We start from the raw sequence: 27,074 nt of genomic DNA on the forward strand, positions 1-27,074 counted from the left end.
AAATTAAAGGTAATGATGTCTGTAAAACAACTCTATTTGAGGGATTATTTTCTGTGTTGTTTGGGTGTCATAAGCACAGCACAATGAGGGGCACACATTGATATAGTACTAATATGAAGGGCAATAAAATGATAATAAAAGCAAATCTATGAAAAAATCCAAAGATGTTTTATGTTTACTGCAACGACCACCAAATTAGGTTATTTTAAAGTTTATCGTAGCGAATGATTCCCTCTTAAGCGGTAAATGTTGAATATGTGCAGACACTCCCAAGAATAGTGCAGGAATAGGAAAAGGATGACTATACAGCTGCAGGGAAATAACAGTCTTGAAGCTTTACAGAGGAGAAATGATGCAGTGCACAGCCTGTTAAGATTATGTTCTTTACAAGGAGCCAGATTTCCTGCTGACCCAATGAATCATGGCTGAATCTTTCTTTTTAGGTATTTCAAGTTACCGTGTGAAGAATTTGACGCAGATCGCAGTTGGCACCTCGCCTTGAGAACAGAGCTGACCTGTGAAACGCCTGTTCCCAACCTATCACGAATGTCAGTTCTTTTCACTCTTGTAATTCAACAGAGCTTGTCAACAACATGATAAATCTGAATAGACGAGTTATGACAGTACCTGAAATGCTCTTATGCGGATAAATTATTTACTTGAACAAAGAAAATAATGAGAGTACAAAAATCTCCCTGGACTGCTCTGCGAGTGCTCTCAATCTACAGGAGCCATGTTGACAGTTTGATGAAAACATCGGGTAAGCCATATGAACACACAACTCACACCGGAGAGCTCATCCCACTCTGCAGTGGTGGCATCCTCCTCCTTCTGCTTCTTACACTGTGTCCTATCTGGGGTTGATCTGCCCGGAGACAGCACTAACAAGCCAGAACCACGGGGTAATGGTGCCTCCATCACTGCTTAGGCAGTCATCCAGAGACATACAGCACATACACACTGGGATGTACAAGGATGAGAGAGTGACTGGGCTGGGAGGCAGAGAGAAAGATATGGAAGCTGAGTGAAAGAGCTGGGGCGAAGGGAAAATATATAGCAGAAGAGAGGAGAGGACACTGCAAGGCAAGAAAACACTTTCTGCTTTCAGCATCAAAACACTTTCTGCTGTGACCCATGCAGTTTTTTTTATAGAAAACACTGCCGTGATGACATTTCAATTTTTAAAATTGATTTTACATGCAACAAACAACACAACCATTAGAAATATATTTAACTGTAATAAATATGCTACATTTCCACTGGGAGATATTGATCTATTCTTGTCTTTAATGGTTTGAAAGAAGTTTAAAAAAAAAGATAACAGACAGATATAGGTGTGAATATGCCAAGTTTTGTAAATCAAGACCAAATTAGTCCAATATTAGTGCAGCTGAGGCACTAGTGTCATGGAATTTCATATGCTAGTAGTCTGTGAGTTATGCATGTATGTGTGCATGTGTGCACGTATATGCAGCAGTGGAGCTGCAGTCATCCACCAGCTGGGACCTGGACTGAGGGCAGAAGACCAGAGCATGTGGGACATATGTGTCACCACAGAACATATGCAAACACTGTAGGAACATGCATGCAAATCAGTGCAGCTTGCACATTCACACCTGCACGTTCGATGGCATTTATTCAACAGATCAATAATAAATACATGCTTCAGACATGATTATTTTAAAAGTCTGTTGCTTGTTTTGTGTATACTTAGTTAATATGTTGTCGGATACATTTTTTGACAGATTTAAACAATGGTGAGACTCCATACTTTCATAAGAATAACAGTTATGAGAAACTTAGGCCACTCGGTCCCAGAAGCAATTTCAATTTCCATCTGCAGCTTCCCAGCCCTTTTATAATGCACCTCTTCTGAGTAAAGACAGAGTAGATGTGATGTTATTGTAGTGGCAGGCTTGCACTCTGTCACTTGGCCTCACATTCATAAAAGTGCCTGATCGACAGACTGGAACCAGGAGGTGGTTTTTTTTCTTCTGTGGAAGTAACATCACCTCCAGAAAATGTTCCCTGTGTTGGGCGAGACAGACAGACAGACAGACAGACAGACAGACAGACAGACAGACAGACAGACAGACAGACAGACAGACAGACAGACAGACAGACAGACAGACAGACAGGCAGGGTGGAAAGGATGTAGATGACAGAGGAAAACAAAGAGCACTGCCGTTGTACTTTGTCACTGACTTCTAGATTATATTTCTCAGCTATGACAATCAAAGTTTCACTACAAAGGATTTACAACTTCTATATGATCAAAATGATGCACAAGTAAATGGACTGTAAACGATCAGCACTGAGATGATACAAATATTGCACACTGTTGTAAGTTGGTTAATTATGATCATAGTAATACCTACAGTTAATATCTTAAAACAACAACTATCAAGGCTTTCTGGCCACTGTGACAGGTGCCTCAAGTCTCCACTGAGCTACTGTAAGAAACATGAGGCTATAAAATGCTCCTTAAGTCCTTATTGCCACACTGTTTGCATCTTGTCTTGGTTTTTCTCTTCTAGATACAACTTAATAGGTTGTTATTAACATCTTTCATCTGTCGCTTTTCCTTCTACTCTTCATTCATCCTCTCTGCACTGCTTCCCTCTCTCTCCAGTCTCCTTGTCCGATTATATTCTCCACCATCATCCACCAAGTCATCCAATAATCCATAAGTGTGAGACATCAGCTGGACAGTGCTCTGCTGCTGGCTGTATCATGCTGTCTCTTTATTTTGACTCCCTGCTGTGAGCCGCACAAAGATCGCTGGAGTTCTGCATGCGAGTCAAAATAAAATGTTTAACTAGTCAAGCGGTGGAATAAAAGGGCATGAGGGAGAAAATGGCACATGTAAATACACTGTCAACCATAAAGTTGGAATAAAATATTTTTTTTTACCTCTTTCCATGAAATGATTGTGACAATGTGATTCCTTCTTGACAGATAAAGTGAATATCTTCTCAAAACTGTATTAATCAATCTCCTCCAAAGATAATCATTATCACAATGAAAATTTAAATAGGAATAAACAGAGGATTGTGTCTGAATACAAAATTATTCCATGTTTTTTTAAATCAGTTGAAACATAATTTGTAAATTAAGTATGGAGATAATACAGATTAATATAGTCCTGTCATTCATTCCCTAATTAGCTACAAGCATGTAAGTGTCAATACTGATCTGAAATGAAGGATTAAGCTACAGAATCTTAGGAAGAGTGGAAAGATGGAGAAAGTTAGTTGGCCAATGGGTAAAAGCAGTTAGGTATCTGATAAATGAGCACTCCTGAATTCATTAAAGAATACTTATATATACTGTATGCTATTTTTCTTAATTTAGTTAGACAGAGTTAGACATTTGTCTTAATTAACATGGAATTAAAACACAAAATATGCTTTATTTTCTTGAGCACTTTCTTTTGACTGATGAGAAATCACATGATGAGAAATCAAGGCCGTAGCCAGGATTTTTCAAATACCGAGGTCAAAAATGAGACTACAATTTATATGCCTCTGGTTGAATCCATGATGTATTTATACTGCTTTCTTGCTGTGCATTTCTCAATCATGGTCATTCTTGTGGTCCAGTTATTTCTTATCATTTCCAATTGTGCAACTTAAATCGATTCCTATTTCAGTATTCTACAACTTCCATGGTTGTATATTTAAAAGTGATAACTGTAATATATTATTTTCTTTGTTTGTTCTTAAAATGTGGAATGGAGCACGGCCTGCTGGGAAAGGGAGAAAAGGGCTCATCCAATGAATGAACAGTTTGCAAAATCGGGTCAAATCCAATTCACAAATGTAGACAACATATTTCTGGCGATTTCAAGGCTTCACTCCACCGCTGGCTATAGCCGGATACTTTCGTTTTGACATGGCAGGGGAATCTTCAAGTACGTGTCACATGACGGTCCGTTGATGCAAGGATAATTGTCTCGTCGGCTATTTTCACTTCACAATTAAACAAAACTTCAAGAAAAAAATACCGAGGACATGACCTCGGTGTCCTCAATGGTAGCTACGGCCATGTGAGAAATGACAAAATATATGTTTAAATATAATGCTTGCAGCAAACAGCAAATATCGCCTTCTCTCTGTCTCTCTCTTTCTCCCTCTCTCTCTCTCTCTCTCTCTCTCTCTCACTCCCTCTCTCTCTCTCTCTCTCTCTCTCACTCACTCACTCACACACACACACACACACACACACACACACACACACACACACACACACACACACACACACACACACACACACACACACTCTGACACAAACACAAACACACACACATTTTAGCCTTCAGCTCCTCCCTCTCTTGGCCTTTTCTCCATAAGCGACCTTGAGCTGTGAAGCCCTGTCAGCATCCGCCTCTTGTTGCTATATGCATGTATGCATTAATGAGTGAATATAGAACAGCAATCATTCATTATTCAGGCAGCACTTTTCTCCACTTTAAACCTCATGAATGTGAACTTTTTCTTTTACGATTTAAATACTGTGAACACAGTATCATCACAGAACATGTGGCATCTTCACAGTAAGTCTTGATGTATTTAAATCTGCACATTCTTTAAAGAAATCCTTCTCTTGACATTTAGATCAATGAGCCACTGAACCACCTCATGAACTGTAGAGGACAACACTGAAGATCCAATTACTGAGAGGTTTATAAGAAAATCTCTGCAAAACACCAAAAGGCCCAGACTCTGAGTTGTCTGACTGTTGCTATGCACACACACACACACACACACACACACACACACACACACACACACACACACACACACACACACACACACACACACACACACACACACACACACACACACACACACATCTTGGACACACTGATATAGAAGGTGGAGTGGGGGTGTTATTATGCTCTTGCTGAATCCTGAGCTTGCAATAGAGACACTGCAATATAGATGTCCAGTGCTCACAGCACAAAACTGCATGAATTACTCACTTTCTTAAGATTGTGCAACATATGGCAGTATTAGAACAGACACTTATACAGCATACATCCCCAACATTTAATTTAAGTGATATTAAACTATTCCTCATTGTAGCTTATTGGGGACCCTGGAGGCCACATGCTGCTTGTCGAGGTCCTCATGCGCTCTGGGTGGCACACACATGTCCACTGTTACCCGCTGACCGCATATTAACACAACAAACAAGACGTCACTCATTTTTGGGTGGACACCCGATGGGGCGATGCAGCTGATCACACCTGACTGCAGTGCGTTTGTCTCGCCCCACTCTCTAACAAACACCAGAACCGACTCCCCTTACCTCTTGCAATTGCTCCAACTCCTTCCTGAGAGTGTCTTGTTCGGTCTCCAGGTCTGCATACTTCTGTTTCAGCGCTTGGTTCTCCTCCAGGACAACCAGACCGCACTCTGCAGCCCGAATCTTCTCCCGGTTCGCCTCGGCCAATTCCTGGGTGAGCCGCTCCACCTCGGCCCGGTACTGATCCACCGACTCCCCGCATCCTACACCGGCGGCCATCGCCCCTCTCTCTCGCTCTCTGTGACTGTTTCTGTCCCCCTGTCGGTCTGCGGTTCCCCCCTGTCTCTCTCCACCGCTCTGGACAGAGAGCCACAGAGGCGGGCAGAGGCTGAGAGATGCTGAATATCCGCCCCCCTCTCTTTAGAGCCAGTGCAGGCAGGCAGAAATACTCAGTTTAAAAGGATATTTGTGTCATTAGACTTTTCAACAGCATCGACTGTAATAGAAGATAAATAACATTACATCGACCATGACTGCTGATAGATGAAGCCTTGCGATTTTAAACCAGGTCAGTGTAGTCGGCTGTATGATACTCCGCAAAACACAGCATCATTTCTGCTTATTCATGGATGCAAGGGCGCCACCTGTCTGCTGTTTTAAGACACAGCGTCGAATCTATGTGCAAAATGTAGATGGCACCAAATCCTAGTTGAAGCCAATCATATCCTATCTAATGTAGGCTACATCAGTTTTTACAGTTGTAGGCCTACATGTGCAGCCTATTCTGAACTGTTTTTGCATGGTGGTAAATATACAAGTTACTGGATTTAATGTCCACTGAAGGCTACTTTACAAATAACTCCAAACTAAAGTAGTTTTAAAGTTCAAGCTCATCTGTGGATGTGCACCATAGTTTCTCTCTCATACAAAACTTTTATTTTATTTTATTTATTTATCTATTTATTTTTACAGCAGACTTGTCATACTGTAGCAGAAAAAGCACAGGTGGAACTAATAACAGTATCAATGGAAGTGCCACAGTAAGCTGTGTCAGTGAGCGGGCGTGCACACAAAAGCCGAGCTCTGGTCCAGAATGAAATGCAGCTAACACTAATATTATTAGTTACATCTGTGCTTGACAAGTCGAGATGTTAAAAAAAAAAAGGTGCAAATTCCAAATTTCCACTAAAAAGAAAAAAATAAGAAAGCATAGCTTAGAGCCTCAATAATAAATAGTCAATCTTGAAACATTTGTGTTCCCTGTATAAATAAACTGTTATACTGTTTCTGTTGTTCAGGTCAGCAATAGACCTTTTTCACAGCAGATGTTTTGATTTGGCAAAAAAGAACAAACAGGTGGAGATTATAGTGCTGTTAATGATGCAGTGAGTGCCAGCTTGCACAATACCTAGACCCTGAAACTGACAAATGAAACACAGCCATCATTAAGGTTATTAGTTCCACTTATATTTGATCATATTTTGACCTATTGGGTGAAGATTGTGTTTTCTCTCAACTTTTATTTCTGTGTTTGAGTTTAATCTATATTTGGTGGTTATTACACACGTTCATAACATGTAATTGCAAATTTATTTCTGACACTTTTTTGTTTCAGTCAGACTTTGTTTGTATGTTTGTCCTGGTCTCTTTTTAATGGAAGCAAATGTGTATGAAATAACATTCAAATTTACAAATTAAATGGTAGATGATTAAAGTATGATTCTAAATAAAAAGTATATGAAAGGTATATCTAAGGCTCTACAATTTTCTGACGTTATCCAGTAAGTGCATCAACTTATGTTATATGCAGTGTAAGTATGGAAGTATTTCCATGACAAGTAAAGCTTTACATTTTTATTGAACATTAGAAATATAGACATTCAAACAGCACACTCTGTATACATCTTAATGTTCACTGTTAAGGCAGTATTCTGTGAATGTCCGTACTGATTTCTTTGAAACCATAATCCTCAACCTGAGCTCATATCAGTAGAGTTCAGTAAGGCTTTCACTGTGTCTGTCGTGTCATTGGCATATTTTTCATATCAGAGAGCAGTCCTGTTAAAGTGAGTTCCTCTTATGATGTCAAAGTCAATCCCTGCACTTAACAGCAGGATAGATAACTGAACAAACAGAACCTCATCAACTGTTGACTGGTCCTTTCAGTAATCACATCAGGACAGATTGATGGCACTTTGGATCCTTAATGCTACGGAAATATATAAGAAAATATGTCACTACTTGACAAAACAATTACCACACCATTTGCTTCCAAACACCTACAACATCTATATTTCAATGAGATCAGCTGTGTTGTGTCTTTGTTCCTGAACAAGTCCCATTCAAGACAAAGACAATGATCTGTCCTCTTTAACCTGTCCTCTGCTGCCAGAGGTAGGCTACAGTTTATCTTACAGCAAACACATGCAATAAAAGATATGACCGGGGTGAAAAGTTTAACCACTGTAAGAACCTTGTTATATGTAATCAGTTATGGTACTGTCAATTTGGTTATGGCACTGATAATAAAGGCGATGCTGTGTTATCTTTCCTATAATTGGTAATTATTTGAAAAATGGCCTATGTAACACTTCTCAGAAGAGAAGGAGATATAAGGTTGTTCGTGCCATAGTGCACGTCTTCCCACAGAGAAATATCACTGTCCCGAGAATCATGTTTCCACGTGAATGGACACAGTTACAGGAAAGTACACATAGCTAAATTACTACAGAGAAGGTTATGAAACACACACTACAGTGGCCTGATGTGTAATACTGGTTTAACAAATTATTAAAGATTAATAAAGACAGTAATATAAAAAAAAAATCCCTGCACTTTTTTCATTCAAGTCACAATTAATTACATACATCAACAGCTCCAGTATACAGCAATTGTATATATTATAGATTCTACTGGTACTCTTTTGATCACATTTGACAAGCTGTCTAAATTTACCAGCTGACCTGCCAATAACCTCAACTCACAGGTCCAAATTAAGATAAGGACAGGTTGTCCACAAAGTCTAACAGACAAACAGTTTATGGCGGCACTATATCTTATCTCTGACAAGGAAGTGTAGTGTCATGAAAAAAATCTAAACGCTTTCCTGCACAATAACACAGCACAAGAACCAGCTGTGGCCTCAAGTGTCCTCAAACCTTTATCTTCTCAAATATATCAGCACTGACTTATCGCAAGGCCCTTTATTATAAAGAAAGCCAAATTGATTTCAGTAGCCAGCTCACAAGGATGTCATTTGAGTTTAACGCAAGTCAACTTTATGTGTAAATAAAAAACATACAGTTATTTACATGCAAACTTTATTTCTTTATGATAACAGTATAAATACAACACATCTGACTATTACAGCTTAATCATCAATAAAACTATAGTTTTTACAGTGTAATTCATTTTCAATTATGATGTTTGTACCACATAATTAAAAAAAACATTTTAACATAATTGTATCATCATGTGTAAGAATACAATAGTTGCTATCTTTTTGTCCCCAGAGGGTCAAAATACAGAGTCCTGAGATGAGGGGAATGAGTGTTGGTCAGCAGGGCGGGTGTTGATGTCACTCTGAGGAACAGTTGTGATTGATGGGGTTTAGGTAAGCAGCATGGCAGCCAGCACGTTGTATGCAGCTGGGGCTTCTGTAAAAGCAGAAGAAGACGTTATCTCAAAGGAACAACAAAGGAATCATTGCTTCACCCGATGATAGACAAATGGTCTCTTTGTTGATTAGATACCTGCTTTAGTCAATTTTACAGTTCTATTGTTGCAACACAAGTTGACTTTTTAAAAGAAAGAGAATAAATGATTGCAATGAACATTATATGAACTATATATGCTCTGAACTATTAACAATATGATCAGTTGATCTTGTGTTACCTCATAATAAAGCAGAGGATTAATAGGTGAGTCTATGTGCTGTCTGGCCATCAGCTCTATATCCTTCAGTGTTTCAGTCTTCCTCCACTTGGCTCTGCGGTTCTGAAACCAAATCTGAGCAAACACAAACGAAACACAAAATCAGAATTTACTTAAATAAAATAAATAAAAACAAAATAAATAAATAAAATGTATTCACAATTTAGGCATGAAGTTGTCTCAGTAAAGATCAAGTGTTTTACCACTTTCCTCCTAGAACAAATCATCCTGGACAAATCAATTTTTAGGACGTAATTTTATCTTACAATGTGTCACTGATCATTTGAAAGACACTCATATACGTAGCTGTCCAAAGAGCATTACTATTGTTCTACTGATGGCTATTTGGTGTAATCACTTTGGTATTTGAAGACACATGCTGAATTGTTAGTAAGCCTAGTTTGACTTTTTGACCTCTGTTACACTCAAGCTATAATCATTAGCAACATGAACACCACATGAACTGCCAGAATTATGGATTGCACCAATCAGAAAATGAATAAAATGATATACAATTTTCACAAGAAAAAAGTTCATTTTACACTGTTCATCTGAATGTTGCCTTTTGATTGATTATTGCTGCATTTTTATATAAACAATATAGTGACAATTACATTTACACATTATAAACATATACACATTATATGAATATTTCCACAGTGGTTGTTGAGAAACTAGACATGTGAAAAATTCCCTCTCTTACACACTCATTTTTAAAACACTGCCAAAAAACAGATTTAACACCACAAACAATAATCTGCATGCATCCTCTCTACCTGTATTCGGCCCTCAGTAAGGTTCAGACAAGAGGCTAACTGGTCTCTGATGTTGACGTCTGGGTAGTGAGTCTGCTGGAAAACTTTCTCGAGCTCGCGCACCTGGAACGGTGTGAAGGTGGCTCTCGTTTGCCTCTTTTTTCTCTGACCTGTAAACAAATGATTGTCACTGTGATACTCATCGACATCATCATTTAAACATGTATCTGAACATGCAGCTGTCACATCATTAAATGTCTCTTTAAGTCCCTTGCTGTCTCATTTTACTCACTCGGGCAGTCTGTCGTGGCCTTTGGAGACTCTTCAAGTAGTCTCATTTGTGGGCTTTCTACAGACAAAGAAAAACAGTCATTAACATCAATTTTCTAATGATATTTTTGTAAAAGCTTATGAAAGTTAAAAGATAAGAGTAAATAAACACAAACCATACCTGCACATGAATGCTGGTTAGATATTGTGGTGTTCTCCTTGATAACAGACCAGTTACGATGAACTCTTTTCTCTTTTCGGACACATGTGGGCCTTTTTAGAATCTCCTCAATCGAATGAGATAATCTTTTGCGTGGCAGAGACTCCCTTTCTTGATCCATGCAGGAGTCTTTCTCTGTGTCTCCTCTATTCCTCACATCCAGTAGTGTATCTCCCACCAGCATCACCTTTGGCATCAGCTGTCCTTTTATAGTATAGTACAGACTTTAAACACACTTATTCAGAAGCACAAATTATCCCAAAGTGTGTCTTTTTTCTGGTCAAATCTCCTTTTCAAAATAATAAAAACTCTTGCTCTCTTGTTGCTGGTCTCTATGTTGAACACTACTCCTTGCAAGGTGAGGTCAGTCAGTATGTGCTCCCTGTCCTGTCAGCCTGTGTTTGACCTGCATCACATGGGCATCATGGAGGAGGAGCGACTGAGGCATGTAACAGCATACTTCTAGGAAACCTATCATCATCCACTGATATCAACGTTTTTTCCCAGCGTCCTTAAACAATTCTTGATTTAAGGTGTAATCATTGTAAATAATAATAATACCTCCGATTTTATTATCTGACCATATCAGTCTTTTACACACCGTTTTATTGCCCTTAACACAACAAACATAGGAACATGCATTATTGCATTATTTGGCCGGGCTCAGAAAAAATATATCTGCGGTTGTGTAGCTTGATTAAAACCAAGATTATTTTTCAACTGTAAACCATATCTAAATTGCCGCTTCTCTTCCTTATCACATGATTTATTGGAAGGATAATCTCTATCACAGTTGGCCTCTGTATGCCCTCTCACACTTCAGTTCACCTCTCAGGAACACTGGGAACTCACCTGTTAGTGACTCCCTGTGGTGTGTGGTGGAAAAGATCTTTGTTTTTTGTTGGATATGTCTCCATCTAGTGGTGGCAGCTCTTCAGGGAATTTTTTTGTTTCTTTTATCGTATGAAAGGATGATGAATTTGACAAGCTATTCATTTTTTATTTTGTCACACAAAATACACACACAAAGGTCAATTGACATTTAGATTACTTGATTTCCTTTTTATATTGGTGGTTGAGAATGTTCATGCAACTGAGGTTAACTCTTGAATCTGTCCTTTGATAATTCATTAAATAAAACAACAGACTCTCAGATCACTCTCAGATCCAGTATAAATTGAAGCATGAATAAAAAAACCATAGGGACTGTGTTCTACCTAACATGTCTCTTATGAGTCACAAAATGTGACCCAAATATGTGTCTCTTGTGGTGTTTAGATAATCTAGCATGCAGAGAGTGGAGTAGACTGAAAAAATACATTTAATTATAAAGTCATTTCCAACACATACATATGTGATATGCTAATAAAAATACATTTTATAACCTAAACTTTCTGCGTGTGGAAACAATCATACTGTAAGTGAAAATAAACCCAAAGCTGCACTTTTTTTGGTAACATTAGTGGAGTCACAGGACACATTGAGACACTGGATCAGGAGAAACCACATTTTGGGAGCCAACACTTCTTGACTCAGACTATTCATTATAAATGATATTACAGACTTCCCAGCATGCTACAGTAAGAATAGTGAGTTCATTGTTCTTGACTGTTTTTCAACAATTTTGTCTCGTTTTTAATTTTCAGTGATAGAATATTGTTTTGTAAGTTTCTGCTTCTCTGGTCACATAACTAGTCTGGCCCAGGACAAATGAATGAAAATGCTCAAAATATCAGAAAAGACTTTTATAACAGACAGCCTGGTTCATCATAGAATTTTCAAAAATATTTTCTTTTGCTGTAATGAGCTCAGAAATAGCAACATCTTCCCACGTCATTTAGAACAACCAGTTTATCTTAGCATGAGACAAGTTTCCTACTATAACTGCAAAGAATGCACTGTTGTGACAACATTTTTATTAAATAACACAAACTGCTATGTTGTATTAATGTAACATGAGACATGGCAAAAAAAAGTGACATAAAAGTATATTATAATGACAAGGAACATATTTTACTTTCAGCAGCTGTTTTCCATTATTACCAAATTACTGGTCTATATGCTGTAATATTCCAGATGTTATACTGTGACCAAACCTCACTCGAGACGAGATTTTTATCAGCAGTCACATACTGGAGCTCAAAACTAACCTGGTCTTGATTTTTGGTTCACATTAAATATTACATTAGACCTTTCAATGAGATCAATATCAATTTTCCCCTCTTGATTTCAACATGTGCATTACATTATTCGGTAAAAGCTTCCCCATCCACTCAGTGACTGATTGCACACTGACCTTCTCTCAATTTGATTATAGACTGGCCTCTAAGACACACATTTAAAAAGTACATTGTCTGTGGCTTAATGAGATCTTGTGCCTCTGAGTTTCAGCTTGACGCAAAGACTCAGATGTGAATGACATGACAATAATGGATTAGGAAAAATAAACAGTGAGAAAGACCATGTTCCTTCCTTCACCAAATTGACTAGGCTTTGGTGATTGGACACACACTCACAAAGATTGATGATGATTGATGTAATATTTTTCATGACTTTGATTAGTAAGCTTTGATGAGCAGCTGACAACAATGATACTCCCATTTAACACCATGGCTCACATCTAACTTGTTTAATAATAATAAGATATTTTTTTACTATCTGCAAAGAGTAATTTCAAAGAATACTGGCACCAGTCTGAGAATTTCACTACCTGACTGCGTCACATGCACACACAACAGAGGACCTCATGATGTCTCAGCGCTGCTTCCCATTCTGTGCCTGTCAAGTTTCACGTGAGCTCAATTTCCGCCAAGCACATTCTATTTGGTGGATATTTCCAAGCTCTTGCTGCTATCTGATCAGTTCATGACAGTCAAGTCAAAGGCCTTCTGACAGTATTGCGTTACCTTTAACTGCTTTATGATGACCACTCATTAACATTAAACAGATTATATTAACTGGAAATTAAAATGACGATGCAGATTCCATTTCAGTTCATTCATTTCTTATGAGGGTCATATTATGTACAATGTTTAGACACGTGTTTGCAATAGTCTGCATATTTAATCAGTTTACAAGGCATAAAAAAATATGATGCAATAATTTGTATGAAATTCATTCCACTATTGTGGATTATCAAACAATATACACATTTTTAAATAAAGTTTCTTGATTAACATGATATGCTGTAGAAACAGCAGTATGTCATGTTTAAAAAAAAAAGTATTACCCAAAATGGATAGTAATGAGACACGCAGCAGATTAATAACAATGATGTGCATTCTACAATACTATTGCACATTTATTATTACTCTAGAGAAGTGTAGTGTACAGTAATATGCACTTTCAATGAATGAACATAGTGCAAAACAGTGAAAATGCATTTCATAAACTGCCTAGTGGCTATGGGATGCTATCAATTTGTTTTCTTCTTCAATTATGATTGTGTTTCCTTCCTCCTGGTGTCATTCGGCTGGAAGTCTTTGAGCTCAATCTTGACTTTGGAACAACAAGAGATGCATATTTACGATCCCATGACAGAGAATGTGAACATACAGATGCCATCAGTGTGAGAATCTGAGCTCCCTCTGCTGCTGTATGAACACCCACTGTTGGACTTTCTTAATGAAGCAGATGTGGGCTGCTATCGAACTCTTAATTTACACTAATAATCTGATTTAGCATTATTTTACGGGAAATAGAGTTGTACCGCAAATTAGGAAATGAGGTTAGCATTTACAGAATGTTTACCTATCATCAATAACTGCTTTGTATCATGGCAACATGTGATAGTCATGGAGGTTTGCCCTCACAAAACAAACATTTGGTGTTAAAATTAGAAGCAAAGTAGGCTAAAAGGGGCAAGACAAAAGTCAGCTATGCCCTTAAGACTGTATTTTATCTATTCAGTATTTCCAGCAACAGAAATGTGACTCATAATTGAAACAACAGTCCAGAGAAAAGACACTGTTGTTGTTTTTATTGTATTTTGTGCCTTAACTAAAGCCTCTAACCACAAGATTAAACTAAAGTAAAGACAGAGTGTTTGAGGGAGACAGAAACAAACAAATGTACTGTAGTACCAACTCTGAAAGGGAATATCCTGCCTGTCCTGATGCTTGTTGGTCAGCTGCTGTTAGTGTTGTAATTGGGTTCACATGAGCAGCTGGTGGGACTCATTTCAATCAACCGCTGCAGAACACTCATGTCTGAACTCTGCTACTTCCTACCACACTGCCCACCACACCCCACCAGTGTTCCCACCCCCCTTCTCTGCCAGACGCTTCAGTCGTCTTTCCCTATGTTCCCTCCCCTCGGACCAATGTTTTTTCAGTTTTCAGTTTTGGTTTTCTGGGTCAGAAGACCACCTGAGCCTAAAGGCTGAGGCTGACATGGCTCCTGAAAAGGAAAGTAATGGCCTTGACAACTATGCATTTGGAGTGAGTAAAATCTATTTCTTATTTATTTAATTTTCCTACATGGACATGATTTGAAAAGATTGTGTAAGCTACATCTCTTCTCTTTTCTTCTTCTAAAGCGTAAACAAAATAATTTTAACCACTTGGTTGAGAACTATGTTCCAACATTTCTAAATTTAAATACTATGTGGAGTGCGTGTGAGTGCATGTGAACACAACTGGATGGTATGTGTAAGTAGCACTTGATGATTTATCTTCTTTAATCACTGAACTGGATGTTTTTTAGTACCACAGTAGAAACTCAGTGTTAATTATTGACTGAAACTTGAACAGCAAAGAATGTAGTGTCATGGATACGTATGAATGTTACATTCCTGCTCCCCGATGCTTAAAATCGCATTATAGAGAAGATAAGCAGCATGCTGTGTAGACGAACAGAAGTAGAATGTTTTTTTTTAGTGATTTAAGTCCAAATCTTAAATATATGCAACAACAACAATACAATGTCTGTTCTGTACTGTAAAACAAACAAACTAATAAATCATGATCATCATAAGCAGCAACTGACACAAATTCTCGCATTGTTTTGTTAAGAAGCATTTTAGACTCTTGCAAATGAATGTCTTATATGACTGTGGCTTTTGGGGTCTTTAGGTCTTAATCTACCCTCAAACTAACTTCTTGAGAAAAAGGAAAATGCATATCTGGTGGTGTTATGTTTGTGACTACTACAAAAGTCATGAGCAAATAAGCATTTAATCACATTCCCTTACTAGGAATTGTCAAAACAGGAGCATTTAGGGGTTTCCTAACTCTGTTTAAAAATGTTTAGTATTGAATTTTGTTGCAGTATTTTTGTTATTGTTGTTTTGAGATGTCAAAAATAACCATCTCTAAACAACGATATTAATACAGTTCAATATTTATGATATCTCATACCATGAAAAAGAGATTGCCACAATGCAAAATAGAAGGAAAGCAAGCCATAATTTCATATCTGTATTTGACCCTTGTCTGCTGTTCTGTTTGACTGTATTGAAGCTTGAAGGGCGCTTTTGTGATCTTCCTGACACAAAACACAAAGAAAAACTGGACACCTCTCTGGACGAAGACCATAACAAACTAGCCTATTGTGTGACTGATGTGCCTCCTTGGTACCTTTGTATCATTCTTGGCATCCAGGTACGTCAGCAAAGGGGCTTTCAGGCCATGTTTGACAAGTCTTCTCTCATTTTCTGATTAAGAGCCTGTGTAGCATAGTGACTGAGGTTATGTAACAATGCAAACATATCTACAGTGTCACATGAGAGCTTCCATTAGACGTTTCCTTCATGGCTGGTTAGATTTGCTTTTATTTGTGTATGCCTGACTGTGAAATTGGCTTCAGATACAGTTGAAATGGCAGTCAGTCAGTGAGGGTTTGCTTTATGTATTTAGCAGCTGGGATCGGAAGTACAGACTTAGCTATATTTGCTCATGTAAACAACTTTTTCTCCTTACACCATCGTTCCATTTTTACAACATCTATCACTGGTCAATCCAAGTATTCCACAGGCTTTGTACGTATATACATACTGCTCTTACACTATAAAATGATCAGTTTATGTTTAGATGATATTACCTGAGACAGGTTATTGCTGTGAGCACATGAATAATCTCATAATTCCCCTATGTTCAGTAATATAATGTCATGACAGAAGGCCTCCAACTAAATGTAGCTAATTATCTCCTGTCTTTGCTGTTTTCAGCACTGTTTGACTGCGTTTGGAGGTATCATTGCTATCCCGTTAATCCTGTCTCAGGGGTTGTGTCTGCAGAATGACGGCCTCACACAAAGCCACCTCATCAGCACCATTTTCTTCGTTTCTGGCATTTGCACTCTGTTGCAAGTTACCTTCGGCATTCGGTAAGGAAGTAAGGAGGAGTAGTAAATGAGCATATGATGCTGGGGTGGCGTGACAAAATGTTTAGTGTAATTAGAGATGGCTGCAATCATTGTATTTCTGTTTCTACTCTTAATATACATTAATTAACGGGATAAGACAGAATTGTTCAGTGCTTGTTTCACGCTGTGTTCGTTTTCAAAAGAAATCCGGCAGTGCAGCAGGGTGCATTAAAGTGGAATTAACAATACTGATCCTTCTGATTAAATAAGTAACAGAACAACCACTCAACTGTTCTTATTAACCTCTTTTGAACTGTGAGTCCTGCCAAAGCTGGTGTTAGTCATGAACAATAGAATATTTTACCCTGTTATTAGGCACGGCTTCTATATAAGGGATTATCAGAGGTAAGGTATCAAATGGCTGAGCTTTTGCATTAAGACATTTTCTAATGTGTGGGTGTTTTTAACTGTGATGAAAGCATCTCAAAAAAGTAAAGATAGTTTTGTATTTGAATGACAAAATCAGGATGTTAACTAAATATTACAATATATATTTCCTGATTGTCTTTCGTAGTCTTGTTACAGCACTTGGGTACCAAATACATGTGCGCTATAATTTGATACAGTATGATGCTGTACAGTGCAACATCGTCTCACCTGCAGATGTAAAATCACAGAAGCCAAAACAATTTTAATGGCTGACTTTGTTTTAGAGGACTGAAAATTTAAGCCATGTTTTGTTGTTTTGAACTAACATGCTTGTGCAGACTCAGCCTGTTTGAATATTGGTGTCACAGTAGGATTAGGGAAGGAATTTCCATCTTATTATGTTTGGAATCTAGTTCTTGCTAAATCCACATTCCCCTGGCTTAGCACCACTGATGCTTTCTTGTCTCTCTCCAAATACCGGGAGGTCATCTGTAAGGTACATTTAACAGCATGTTGTTCCAGAGAAGCCAAAAAGAAAACAACACTAATCATTTTGTGTCCCTGAAGATGATAACATCCACAACATCAGTTGTCCTCTGACTCCTCTGATTGACTGCTATGTATGTTGCCTTGAAAGGTTTACAGTCAGATATGAACTGTGGGCAGTGAACAGCATAATGAGGATTATTACATAGCAGATGACTTTAACTCAGTTACCCACTGGTCCAGCAGTTAGCTAAATTAGAGTCACAGTCTCCACTTTCACATGATTTAAATCACCAATTTTATCATATGTGACTGGAAGCAGCAGGGATGGTAGATACACATAGAGACTCTTGAGATGGTCTTGAGAAAAGCTGCCCTTTTCCGAAGCACTCCCAACTTTTTTATTGCTTTTGCCCTGCTTTTAGATAAAAATAACTGGCTGTCAGACTAATTGAACCTGTCACCCAAAACCATCTTGCACTATATCTGATATTTTATGATGTATGATCTGTGTAGGCATCTGTCTGGCCCTCTTATCTTTCCCTGTCTCCTGAGCTTGCTTTGTCATCTTTATTTCCAGACTGCCAATTCTCCAAGGTGGGACATTCACACTTCTGGCGCCTTCCATGGCAATGCTGTCCATGCCAGAGTGGACTTGTCCTGCTTGGACCCAAAATGCAAGCCTTGTCAACACCTCGTCCACAGAGTTCATGGAAGTGTGGCAGAGTCGAATGAGAGCGGTAAGTAAGCTGTGGGCAATGAATCTTTCCAATCACAATTCACAGCATAGGAGCTGGAACAAGAACATTATCTGTAAAGGGTATGTTTTTTTTAAATACAAATTAAACCTGAACGAATCAATATTTTGATATAAACAATAGCTACAATGACAGCTAAGCTTTGCTAAGCATTAATATATTTTTACATTTGAGAACCTTTTCGTAGTTCTCTCGTTGCAAGTTGAAACGTCTGAAACACTTGACAGTGGTGTGATGCTAACAGTAGTCAGTGTCAATAGCATATGTTAATCCTAAAGCTATTTGTTTATGACCAGCAATGTAATGTATTTTTCTTTGATTATGTCTTTGATAAAAGTAGCTTGTGCAACATTAGCAGCTGATGTGATGGTCGTCCTTGGCCTGACATTTTGAAAATAGCAGCATCTCATAATGTTGTAGGCTTTGGTATAACACAAGAACACAAAGTGGGAGGTCTTATACAGATGGGGAGAACATATGTCAACTTTGTTTGTGTGACAGTGTTGAGTTATGAAAAGAACTTCAAAAAACCTCAGGTTAGGATTGTCTCATGAAACTCAAATGATGAGTGTACTGTATCAAATTATTATGGACAGTCCTAGCCCCTATCCCAGGACAAATTCTCTTTGTTTTAACTCACCCTTTTGGCAGCACAATAGTAGTCATTGTTCGATTGCTGCGTCATAGTAATCTATGTGAGCATGTTTCAAGCTAGCATGAACCCTTGCAAATGTAAACATCTGCCATGCGGAGCCACAGTTGTTGTTTAGTACAGCTGTTTCAACCAAGGTGACATTTACATATGGTACCTAAAATGTGAGAATGATATATTATTTGATAATGTCTCTTTAATCTGAGTACAGATGTGAAGGCACAGCAAAGCCGAACAAGAACCAAGGATCCAACAAAAATGAACTGAAAAAAATACAAGAACAGACCAGAATGAAAACTATTTAATTAATAAAGGGAATTTAAATAATATCATGCCAGATAGTCTTTTAAAAATACGAGTCAAATCAGTCTTCTCCAACAAAGTCCAGTCTTCACATGACAGGGAGAAAAGTCTGAGGGTATCTGGTGGACTGGTGGAAAATGGCAACTAAGGGACACACCAGACTGTGACAGTAACATGATGCTAATTTTTGGTGAATATCTTTGAGATAAGTGTGATGCCACTTTCTGACCTTCATCTTACTTGTGTCTCTTCAGCTCCAGGGGTCCATTATGGTGGGCTCACTCTTCCAGGTGTTTGTTGGTTTCTCTGGTCTCATTGGCCTCTTCATGCGCTTCATTGGACCTCTCACCATCGCTCCTACCATCTCTCTCATCGGACTGTCCCTGTTTGACTCAGCTGGGATCAGTGCTGGTAACCACTGGGGCATCTCTGCCATGTGGGTAAAATTTCCAGTCTTGTTCATTCTGTCTGTTTAAAGTCTTCCATTTTATTACTTTTTTATACAACTTGGTTTCTATCAAACTAACTTGTCTTATAGGTTGTGTAAAAGCTGCTTTCTTGCATGCATACTGTTTTAAATTAGTTTAGATTTGAGATATGTGTAAAGTCTTAATCTCTGGGAAGTGCAGGAAAGCATATTAAAAGTTAATTGCCAAAAACCTGCTTAGTTGGCTCTACTTAACCTACATAGCTTTATGTTGGTTATAGATATACTCAGCTACAAAGTATTGCAGTGCTACACTGTAAATTCTGTATTGTTTTCTCTCCCATAGGACCACAGCACTGATCATTCTGTTCTCCCAGTACCTCCGTCACATACCAGTGCCATTTCCTACGTACAGCAGGGATAGAAAACTGCACACCTCTCCTGTCTACGTCTTTCAAATTCTCCCTGTATGTATGAAACAATTTGTGTTATCGCTCTTTTTAGTTAATAAACACATTTATTCTTTGAATGCCTTGACAAGGCAACAAAATTGTTTTGTTCCTATGTATTCTCAGGTATTGCTGGGAATCACTTTGTCTTGGCTCATCTGCTACCTTCTCACGACCTACAATGTACTTCCCTCCGACCCAGAACAATATGGTTACCTGGCTCGCACTGATCTAAAGGGAAATGTTATGAGCCAAGCTCCCTGGTTCAGTTTCCCATATCCAGGTAAGAAGCTGTAAGGCTATCAGCTGAACTTACATCTTTGTAATAAAGTTAGACATACAGTGTCATTCACTGTTCCCTTATGTTAAAATCCAATCTCAGGTCAGTGGGGAGTGCCCACTGTGAGTCTGGCAGGGGTGGTTGGCATCTTGGCTGGTGTTATTTCCTCAATGATAGAGTCTGTTGGGGACTACCACGCTTGTGCCAGGTTATCTGGGGCTCCACCTCCCCCTAAACATGCCATCAACAGAGGTATTGGTATTGAGGGACTGGGCTGTCTGCTGGCTGGAGCCTGGGGTACTGGAAATGGCACCACCTCATACAGTGAGAACGTGGGAGCCCTCGGTATTACAAAGGTAAGACTATTCCCAAGATGTGCTTTTTCAGAATTAAGAGGAAAACTGCCAAATCTGATATTTATCTGCTTTTAAAAGCAGGCCTGTTCAAAAGAAGCCTTTCCTTGACTTTTTTTTTGCAGGTTGGCAGTCGCATGGTGATAGTTGCCAGCGGAGTCTTGATGGTTGTCATGGGTGTTTTTGGTAAAGTGGGCGCTATATTCACCACTATTCCATCACCCGTGATAGGAGGAATGTTCATGGTTATGTTTGGGGTCATTTCTGCAGCAGGGGTTTCTAATTTGCAGGTACACAATCCTCAATTAACTGAACTATTACATTAAAATAGGGTTTTTTGTGTGTATACTCATGTAAACTCTTTTTTACTTTTGTAGTATGCAGATATGAATTCATCTAGAAACATCTTCATCTTTGGCTTCTCCATGTTCTCTGGTCTGGTCATACCTAATTGGATATTAAAGAACGCGAAAGCTATTGCTACAGGTACATGGATAAAATCTCACTCTAAAATCTGTATTTTTCATGACAAGCATCATACACTTATACTATTACTTGATTATCGTTAACAGAGGTTAAACTGTTTTCATTGTGTTGTCTCCAGGTGTGGTTGAACTCGACCAGGTGCTGCAGGTACTTCTGACAACCAGTATGTTTGTAGGTGGTTTCTTTGGCTTCGTACTGGACAACACAATTCCAGGTATTCTCCTGTTTCATTGAATTATTAGCACAATATGCACAATGTTTTTCAGTGTCATTGTTGTGTTTGAAGGATTTACGTAATCTGCAGTAAGCTTTCAATAAATTCAAAATAACATTTCTCTGACACAATTCCCATTCGTTACCCTTCCTGTTCTAGTCTAATGTTTCTTCTAGATTACACAAAATTGCACTGTGAGAATCCTTGTAAATTTGATCAAAGTCTCAAGCTGACATTTAATATAATATTTCATGGTGGGAAAAAAAACTAAAGAGTCACACCTACTTTACTCCAATGCTGATTACCTTCCATCAAGTGACTATAAGTTATTCACAGCTAAATGTCAAGTGATTATCACAATAGTGTTACGTGCAGTCCATAGGCCATGGTTAATCATTTGTGGTGAGTTTGACTAAAAACAGCCTAAGAGTTGGAAGAAGCTGGCTATTCAAAATTGGGTTAATGGTTACTATACAGCAAGTAGACAGGTGTCAGTATTGAACTTGGACTATACCAAAGAGGTGTCACTAAGTATAAATGTATTTTAGTTTTATAGTTGCTAGTAGTGTAAAATTAAAATAAGCAGATTTCAAATAGAATTTCCTCTGGGTGGACAGTATGGTTTCAAAAACAATTCAGAGAAAAGATTATTATAAAGTGTAGTAGACAAGGTCTATCTAAGGGCAAGCTTTGTGAAAAACAAACATGCAAGCAAAGTCAGAAAATAACATGAAGGCACAGTCAGTGATCTCATTCTTTCAGCGGGCCGTAAAAAATATGGTTCAACATATTTAACACATGTCCAACAGGATCAAAGCATGAACGAGGCATTCTCGCCTGGAACAAGGTTCACGAGGATGACTCCAGCAACACATTGGAGAGTGGAGAAGTCTACCAGCTTCCTTTTGGCATCAGTTCTTACATGTCTTCGTCATCCTGGCTCCGGTACATACCGTTTTGCCCTCCCGTTGTGCCCAGCTCCCTGGATGGATGCGGAGCAGATACTAATGCCCTGGAGCCTAAGCAGCCACTGGGACACCCAGAGCCATCACAGATCATCGTTGGAGTTGCTCTGTGAGTTGCATACTTACTCCAGCATGCAATTTTGCAGATTTTGAAGAACCATACCATCAAAGGCAGCTCACTTTGGACCTTCGGTCCTTTGTTAAAGACACTGTACTGTAACAACATGGTGCAAAGTAATTCACATTAAATTGAGATTTGCAAATTACATCTTGCACAGGATTCGTTGATACATGGACTTCTTAGTGAGGTGCTTACTGTAGGTACCTTTTATTAGAATTGTTGTAAATGTTGATATTAGAAATCTGACATATGTATATATATATGTATGTATGTGTGTGTTTACTGTATAGATATTTGTTCTCTATGGTAATTTGTATTCCCAGTGTGTAACAGTGTTGAGTATAAACAATCATTACTTTGGTTTAAACCTCTATGTTTTGTTTTCTCTTATTAGTCTTTCTTTGAATGCGATCATACCCAGGTGCTGGTAAACATACACTGAAGAGACATGTGAATGTAAACACTGCAGATCTACGATATTTAATGCATTCAGCATATATATCCAATGAAGAGTTTTACATGTATATACAGTACCACAAGTTTGAATTAACTTTTGCTGTGTTACAGTCAATATTTTAATTATTTTTAATGCACTTTACCTATTTGTGGCAACAGTTCCTCGCAGGACTTTTCTCTCACACTCCTCGTGGCCTAATCAATGCACAAACCAGGATTGCCCTCTGATCTCATGGATGGATATTTTTCAAAAAAGAAACATTGTTCTTATGTGTATATTAAACACAGAGCCATTGTGTAGCAACATCTGTATCCATTCAGTTTGTTCCTGTCAAATCCTGTTTGATAGCTTTGTACAAGCTAACAAAAGACTCTGCCCAAACATCTCTTTGCTGTTCAGTAGAGGAATTGACCACCTGCTGGGCAGTGTATACCAAGGTCAACAAGGTACGCTCAAAATCATCCTGATGCATGTGACCGTGATTTGAAAGGTCAGAGATTAGCGTAAATATGTCTGTTAACTTCCTGGGAATGATGTCCTCACAGATGACCTCCAGGTTTTGTGTTTTTCGGAGGGAAGCCAGCTCTGCATCTCTCACTGAAAACTCTCCACTGGCCTCAAAATGTATGCCAGCCAGTAGGATCTACAGGTATTTGGTGAAAAGAGAAGAAGACATTTTTCCAGTCAGTATTTCTAATGGTTTATATTTTCTGCTTTTTCACTTAAAAACACTTGGAAAAAGTCTGCATACTTGCATATGTTTGTCTCACCTCAAATAATAGATGAACATCATCAAATGAATTGTGGAAGGTGGGGTTAACCATAGTTGCAACACCTCTTTGTATCCTGCTTGCAGCTGGGAACAGGGCTAGTAGGTAAAGAGAGACAGCAAATGAGAAGTGCTGGCAGAGGAAGGAAAACAGTGAACCTTTTCTTTCAGGTTAATCACGTTTTTGTTGTGATTTACTGCTGTGAAGCAGAAAGCTTTCATGAACCTATAAAGTTGGATTCCCTGTGACAAGTGAATAACATCCACTACACTGTCAGGTACCATAAAAAACTGGCTTTAGTGGGGTGCAGGGATTGTGGCACATGTGAGACCCAGGTTCATCGGGCCCTCACCACGACTTAGAGTAGTTAATCAATGATACGCACGGTATACATTTCAAACTCTTAAGTTCTCTGACCTTACAGATGACTTCTATCTGCAGGCGATGAGATGCGACCTCAAACTTCAAAGGCAGCAGGGAAATCAAAGGCGGGGTAACACATGGATGATACAACAGGGTCCAGATGATTTCTACATGCAGTGAATGGGCTTAGCATTTCAGCCTCAACTGTTCACAACATTCCTTAAGCTCTCGATTTACACAAGGGTGTTAACCAAAACAAATCTAGAGCGGTAAAAGAAAGCTCACAGGCAAAAACCTTTCCCCCTGCTTGTTTACGCCTGGAGCATGAGGAAAGATAACCACTCTGCATTTGCAGAGACATTCCTTAAATTCAATGCATTCACATTACTCAGGTTATTAAATGTACAGAAACACATGTAAATAGCCTGACAAAATGTTGTATGTCAAGAAGTTATGGACAGGTTTAGTAGCAGAGCAAAAGATAAAGAAAGATTGGGCAGTTGGAAAAAAATTCAGACCAGAGAGAGAGATAGATTTAGATCTCTGTTTTACTGTCCAGTGCCTCAATTGTTTTTTTTTTTCTGGGTAGATTTAATGTTAAATGTGGAACTTATATTACAAATGGTATAAAGGAAAAGCTCCAGGCAACAATGTTGGGTACAATAGTTTAAAAGAGGAACAGATGGACGGGAAGAATGGAGGAAAGAGGAAGGCATACAGATGGAATGATGAATGCAGATCTCAGAAATTGAAATGATTGGAGACAAGTGACTAATCTCAGTACCTTTAAAAGCATTAAAACTAACAATTTTGTCTAGAGTCCATACACTATTCATTCATGCAGAAGCACAAGTAACTAGTAATTAACTATTACAAACAATCAAATGGAAACACACTTATGAAATCCACTGAATTGTTTAGAACCAAAGAACTAAGCCAAAGTCAATTACCTAGCTGCCAATTATGTCTCTCTTCATCATCCAATTGTTTATGACGGGCTCAACAAGTACAACAAAATGATGATATTTTAATAGACTTCTGCTGAACCAAATAATCTACACAAGTCAGTCATAATAGTAAGATAATGACCACCATTTATTTAAGCTCAATAAGGGCGCAACCAATCGCAAGATGGCTTTTTTTTGGTGAGTCCTCGAAATATCCATGATTAAGTAAATCTGTGTTTCCGTAAATATGAATGACTTGTTTTATCAATGGCTGCACAACACATTTTTTAAATATTTTACCCTCCAGGAGAGTTGTGTCTATGGAGATGCAGTGCAGTGTGTCTATGTTTAGGAGCAAAGTGGATGAGCCAGGCTTTGATCCCACAGTACATCATTTACTGATAACCATGTGCTACTGATGTAAGCTGCACTTCCGAAAGGTAAAGATTAATGAAGGTCATGAGATCTTGGATCAAACAGTGTTCTTAAATTTGTTCAGTTTGTTTGGAAGATGTAGATCTACCCAGACATCATGCAGCATCCCATCAGTAAACTGCACACAGAACTCATATGTTTAACAGCTGAACTCAAAGGAATTACAGAGGCCAGTGACCAAATGGCGATGGTTCCAGCTTTTCGTGATGAAGTGCTAGATAATGCCGCTTGGATTTAATTCTTGAATTGTGTTACTTCCTGTCAATGAAGATGTGTCTCGAGTCAAAACCAGACATTTTAACCGAGAACTAAACACAAAAAGATCCCACTTAATCAGACAAGTGAAATTCCCTCTTCAAGCTGGTTTATATCTCAGCAGTATGCTTGAAGAATATGAGTTTCCTGTCTCAGAACATTTTTGGACCCCAGCCATTGTTTTCCTATTGGAAACAGGTGCAGATGACATCTGAACCCAGTAGATGAATGAGAATAAAAGTGAAATGTGCCATGTGATATGAAAGATATTAAACCAATACATTTGCATGGTAATTATTCTGTATAGTGTGTATTGCATTGTGCTGTATTGTACTGTACAGTTCAGTTAAATCTAAAGGTCTCACCTTTAATGTTTTGAAGGAGAATAAATTACTCCTCCAGCAGTTTCAAACTTAGTCCACTAAGTTTGAACAGTAGTTTGTTCAAATGTTTTCAGTAAGAATTTTGAGTTAAATATATTCCAGGTTAATATTAAGGCACAGCTGAACAAATTGGAATAATCAGTGTACAACTCAGGCTCGCTTAATAAGTGAAAAGTTAATATTTAGAATTAAGATTATAATCGTGATTCAAATGAAATTTACGGGTTAGGGTTAAATTTATAAATGCAGAATGAATAACTGACATTTATGTGTTTATCAAATGTGTTGTGGCTCTGACTCACAAGTAAAAACCATCATCATTATTGCGATTAATCCACCATCACTTTCCATAACAAGATTATCAATGCTACTCAATATTATCTCTGCAAGAAAATCTTACAATGACAACTTTCCTCTTTTAAAGGCACAAAAACTGAAGTGTTTGTCACTGAACATATTCTGTTCCAGTTCAATTCTTACCTTTACTTTGATACTGTGTGGCACCTGTTTTGATGCAGCAGTAGAAAAGACCAATAAGGAGCATCCTCCAGGACAGCATCATGACTCTGCACACAGACTGGACACGTCTGCTCAAGTTTTTCCTGATAGTGTGTCTCTACCAGAAGTGTCTCTCTTTCTATTTACTTTGAATCAGCTTAACACTGTGCTGTACACCACCATCATTTGTGTTCTCTCACTCTGTCTGTCCTCAGGACTGTGTTCTCTCTCCCCCTCCCATCTCCATCTGTCTGTCTCTTACTGTTTCAATGCTTTCAGCTGGTTGTCATCAGGTTCAGAGGCTCCCTCTCA

General features: G+C 38.4%; 3 protein-coding genes across 3 annotated transcripts in view; 1 reads left to right on the forward strand and 2 right to left on the reverse strand.

The window, feature by feature from the left end:
- The window catches only part of bicd1a (bicaudal D homolog 1a), a 31,519-nt gene extending 25,990 nt beyond the window's left edge, over positions 1–5,529 (reverse strand). The window contains exon 1 of the mRNA XM_062420613.1: positions 5,314–5,529. Within this exon, the coding sequence (XP_062276597.1) occupies positions 5,314–5,529 (216 nt within the window). The remainder of the gene's footprint in view (positions 1–5,313) is intronic.
- Positions 5,530–14,747: 9,218 nt separating this feature from the next.
- On the forward strand, positions 14,748–22,688 carry slc23a4 (solute carrier family 23 member 4). Its single transcript, XM_062420950.1, has 12 exons — positions 14,748–14,867; positions 15,888–16,028; positions 16,595–16,752; positions 18,227–18,386; positions 19,614–19,795; positions 20,133–20,253; positions 20,362–20,518; positions 20,618–20,871; positions 20,994–21,158; positions 21,246–21,354; positions 21,473–21,568; positions 22,378–22,688. The coding sequence occupies exons 1-12, from the start codon at positions 14,820–14,822 to the stop codon at positions 22,644–22,646; spliced, it is 1,860 nt and encodes a 619-aa protein (XP_062276934.1). The 5' UTR covers positions 14,748–14,819; the 3' UTR covers positions 22,647–22,688.
- Positions 22,689–23,427: 739 nt separating this feature from the next.
- Positions 23,428–26,841, reverse strand: LOC133982562 (protein FAM180A-like). The gene is made up of 3 exons (XM_062421627.1): positions 26,745–26,841; positions 23,882–23,979; positions 23,428–23,754 (listed from the first exon to the last, which is right to left on the reverse strand). The coding sequence occupies exons 1-3, from the start codon at positions 26,824–26,826 to the stop codon at positions 23,428–23,430; spliced, it is 507 nt and encodes a 168-aa protein (XP_062277611.1). The 5' UTR covers positions 26,827–26,841.
- Between the last annotated feature and the right edge of the window lie 233 nt (positions 26,842–27,074).

This window comes from Scomber scombrus, chromosome 6 (genome assembly GCF_963691925.1).
Source record: "Scomber scombrus chromosome 6, fScoSco1.1, whole genome shotgun sequence".
NCBI classification, from domain to species: Eukaryota; Metazoa; Chordata; class Actinopteri; order Scombriformes; family Scombridae; genus Scomber; species Scomber scombrus.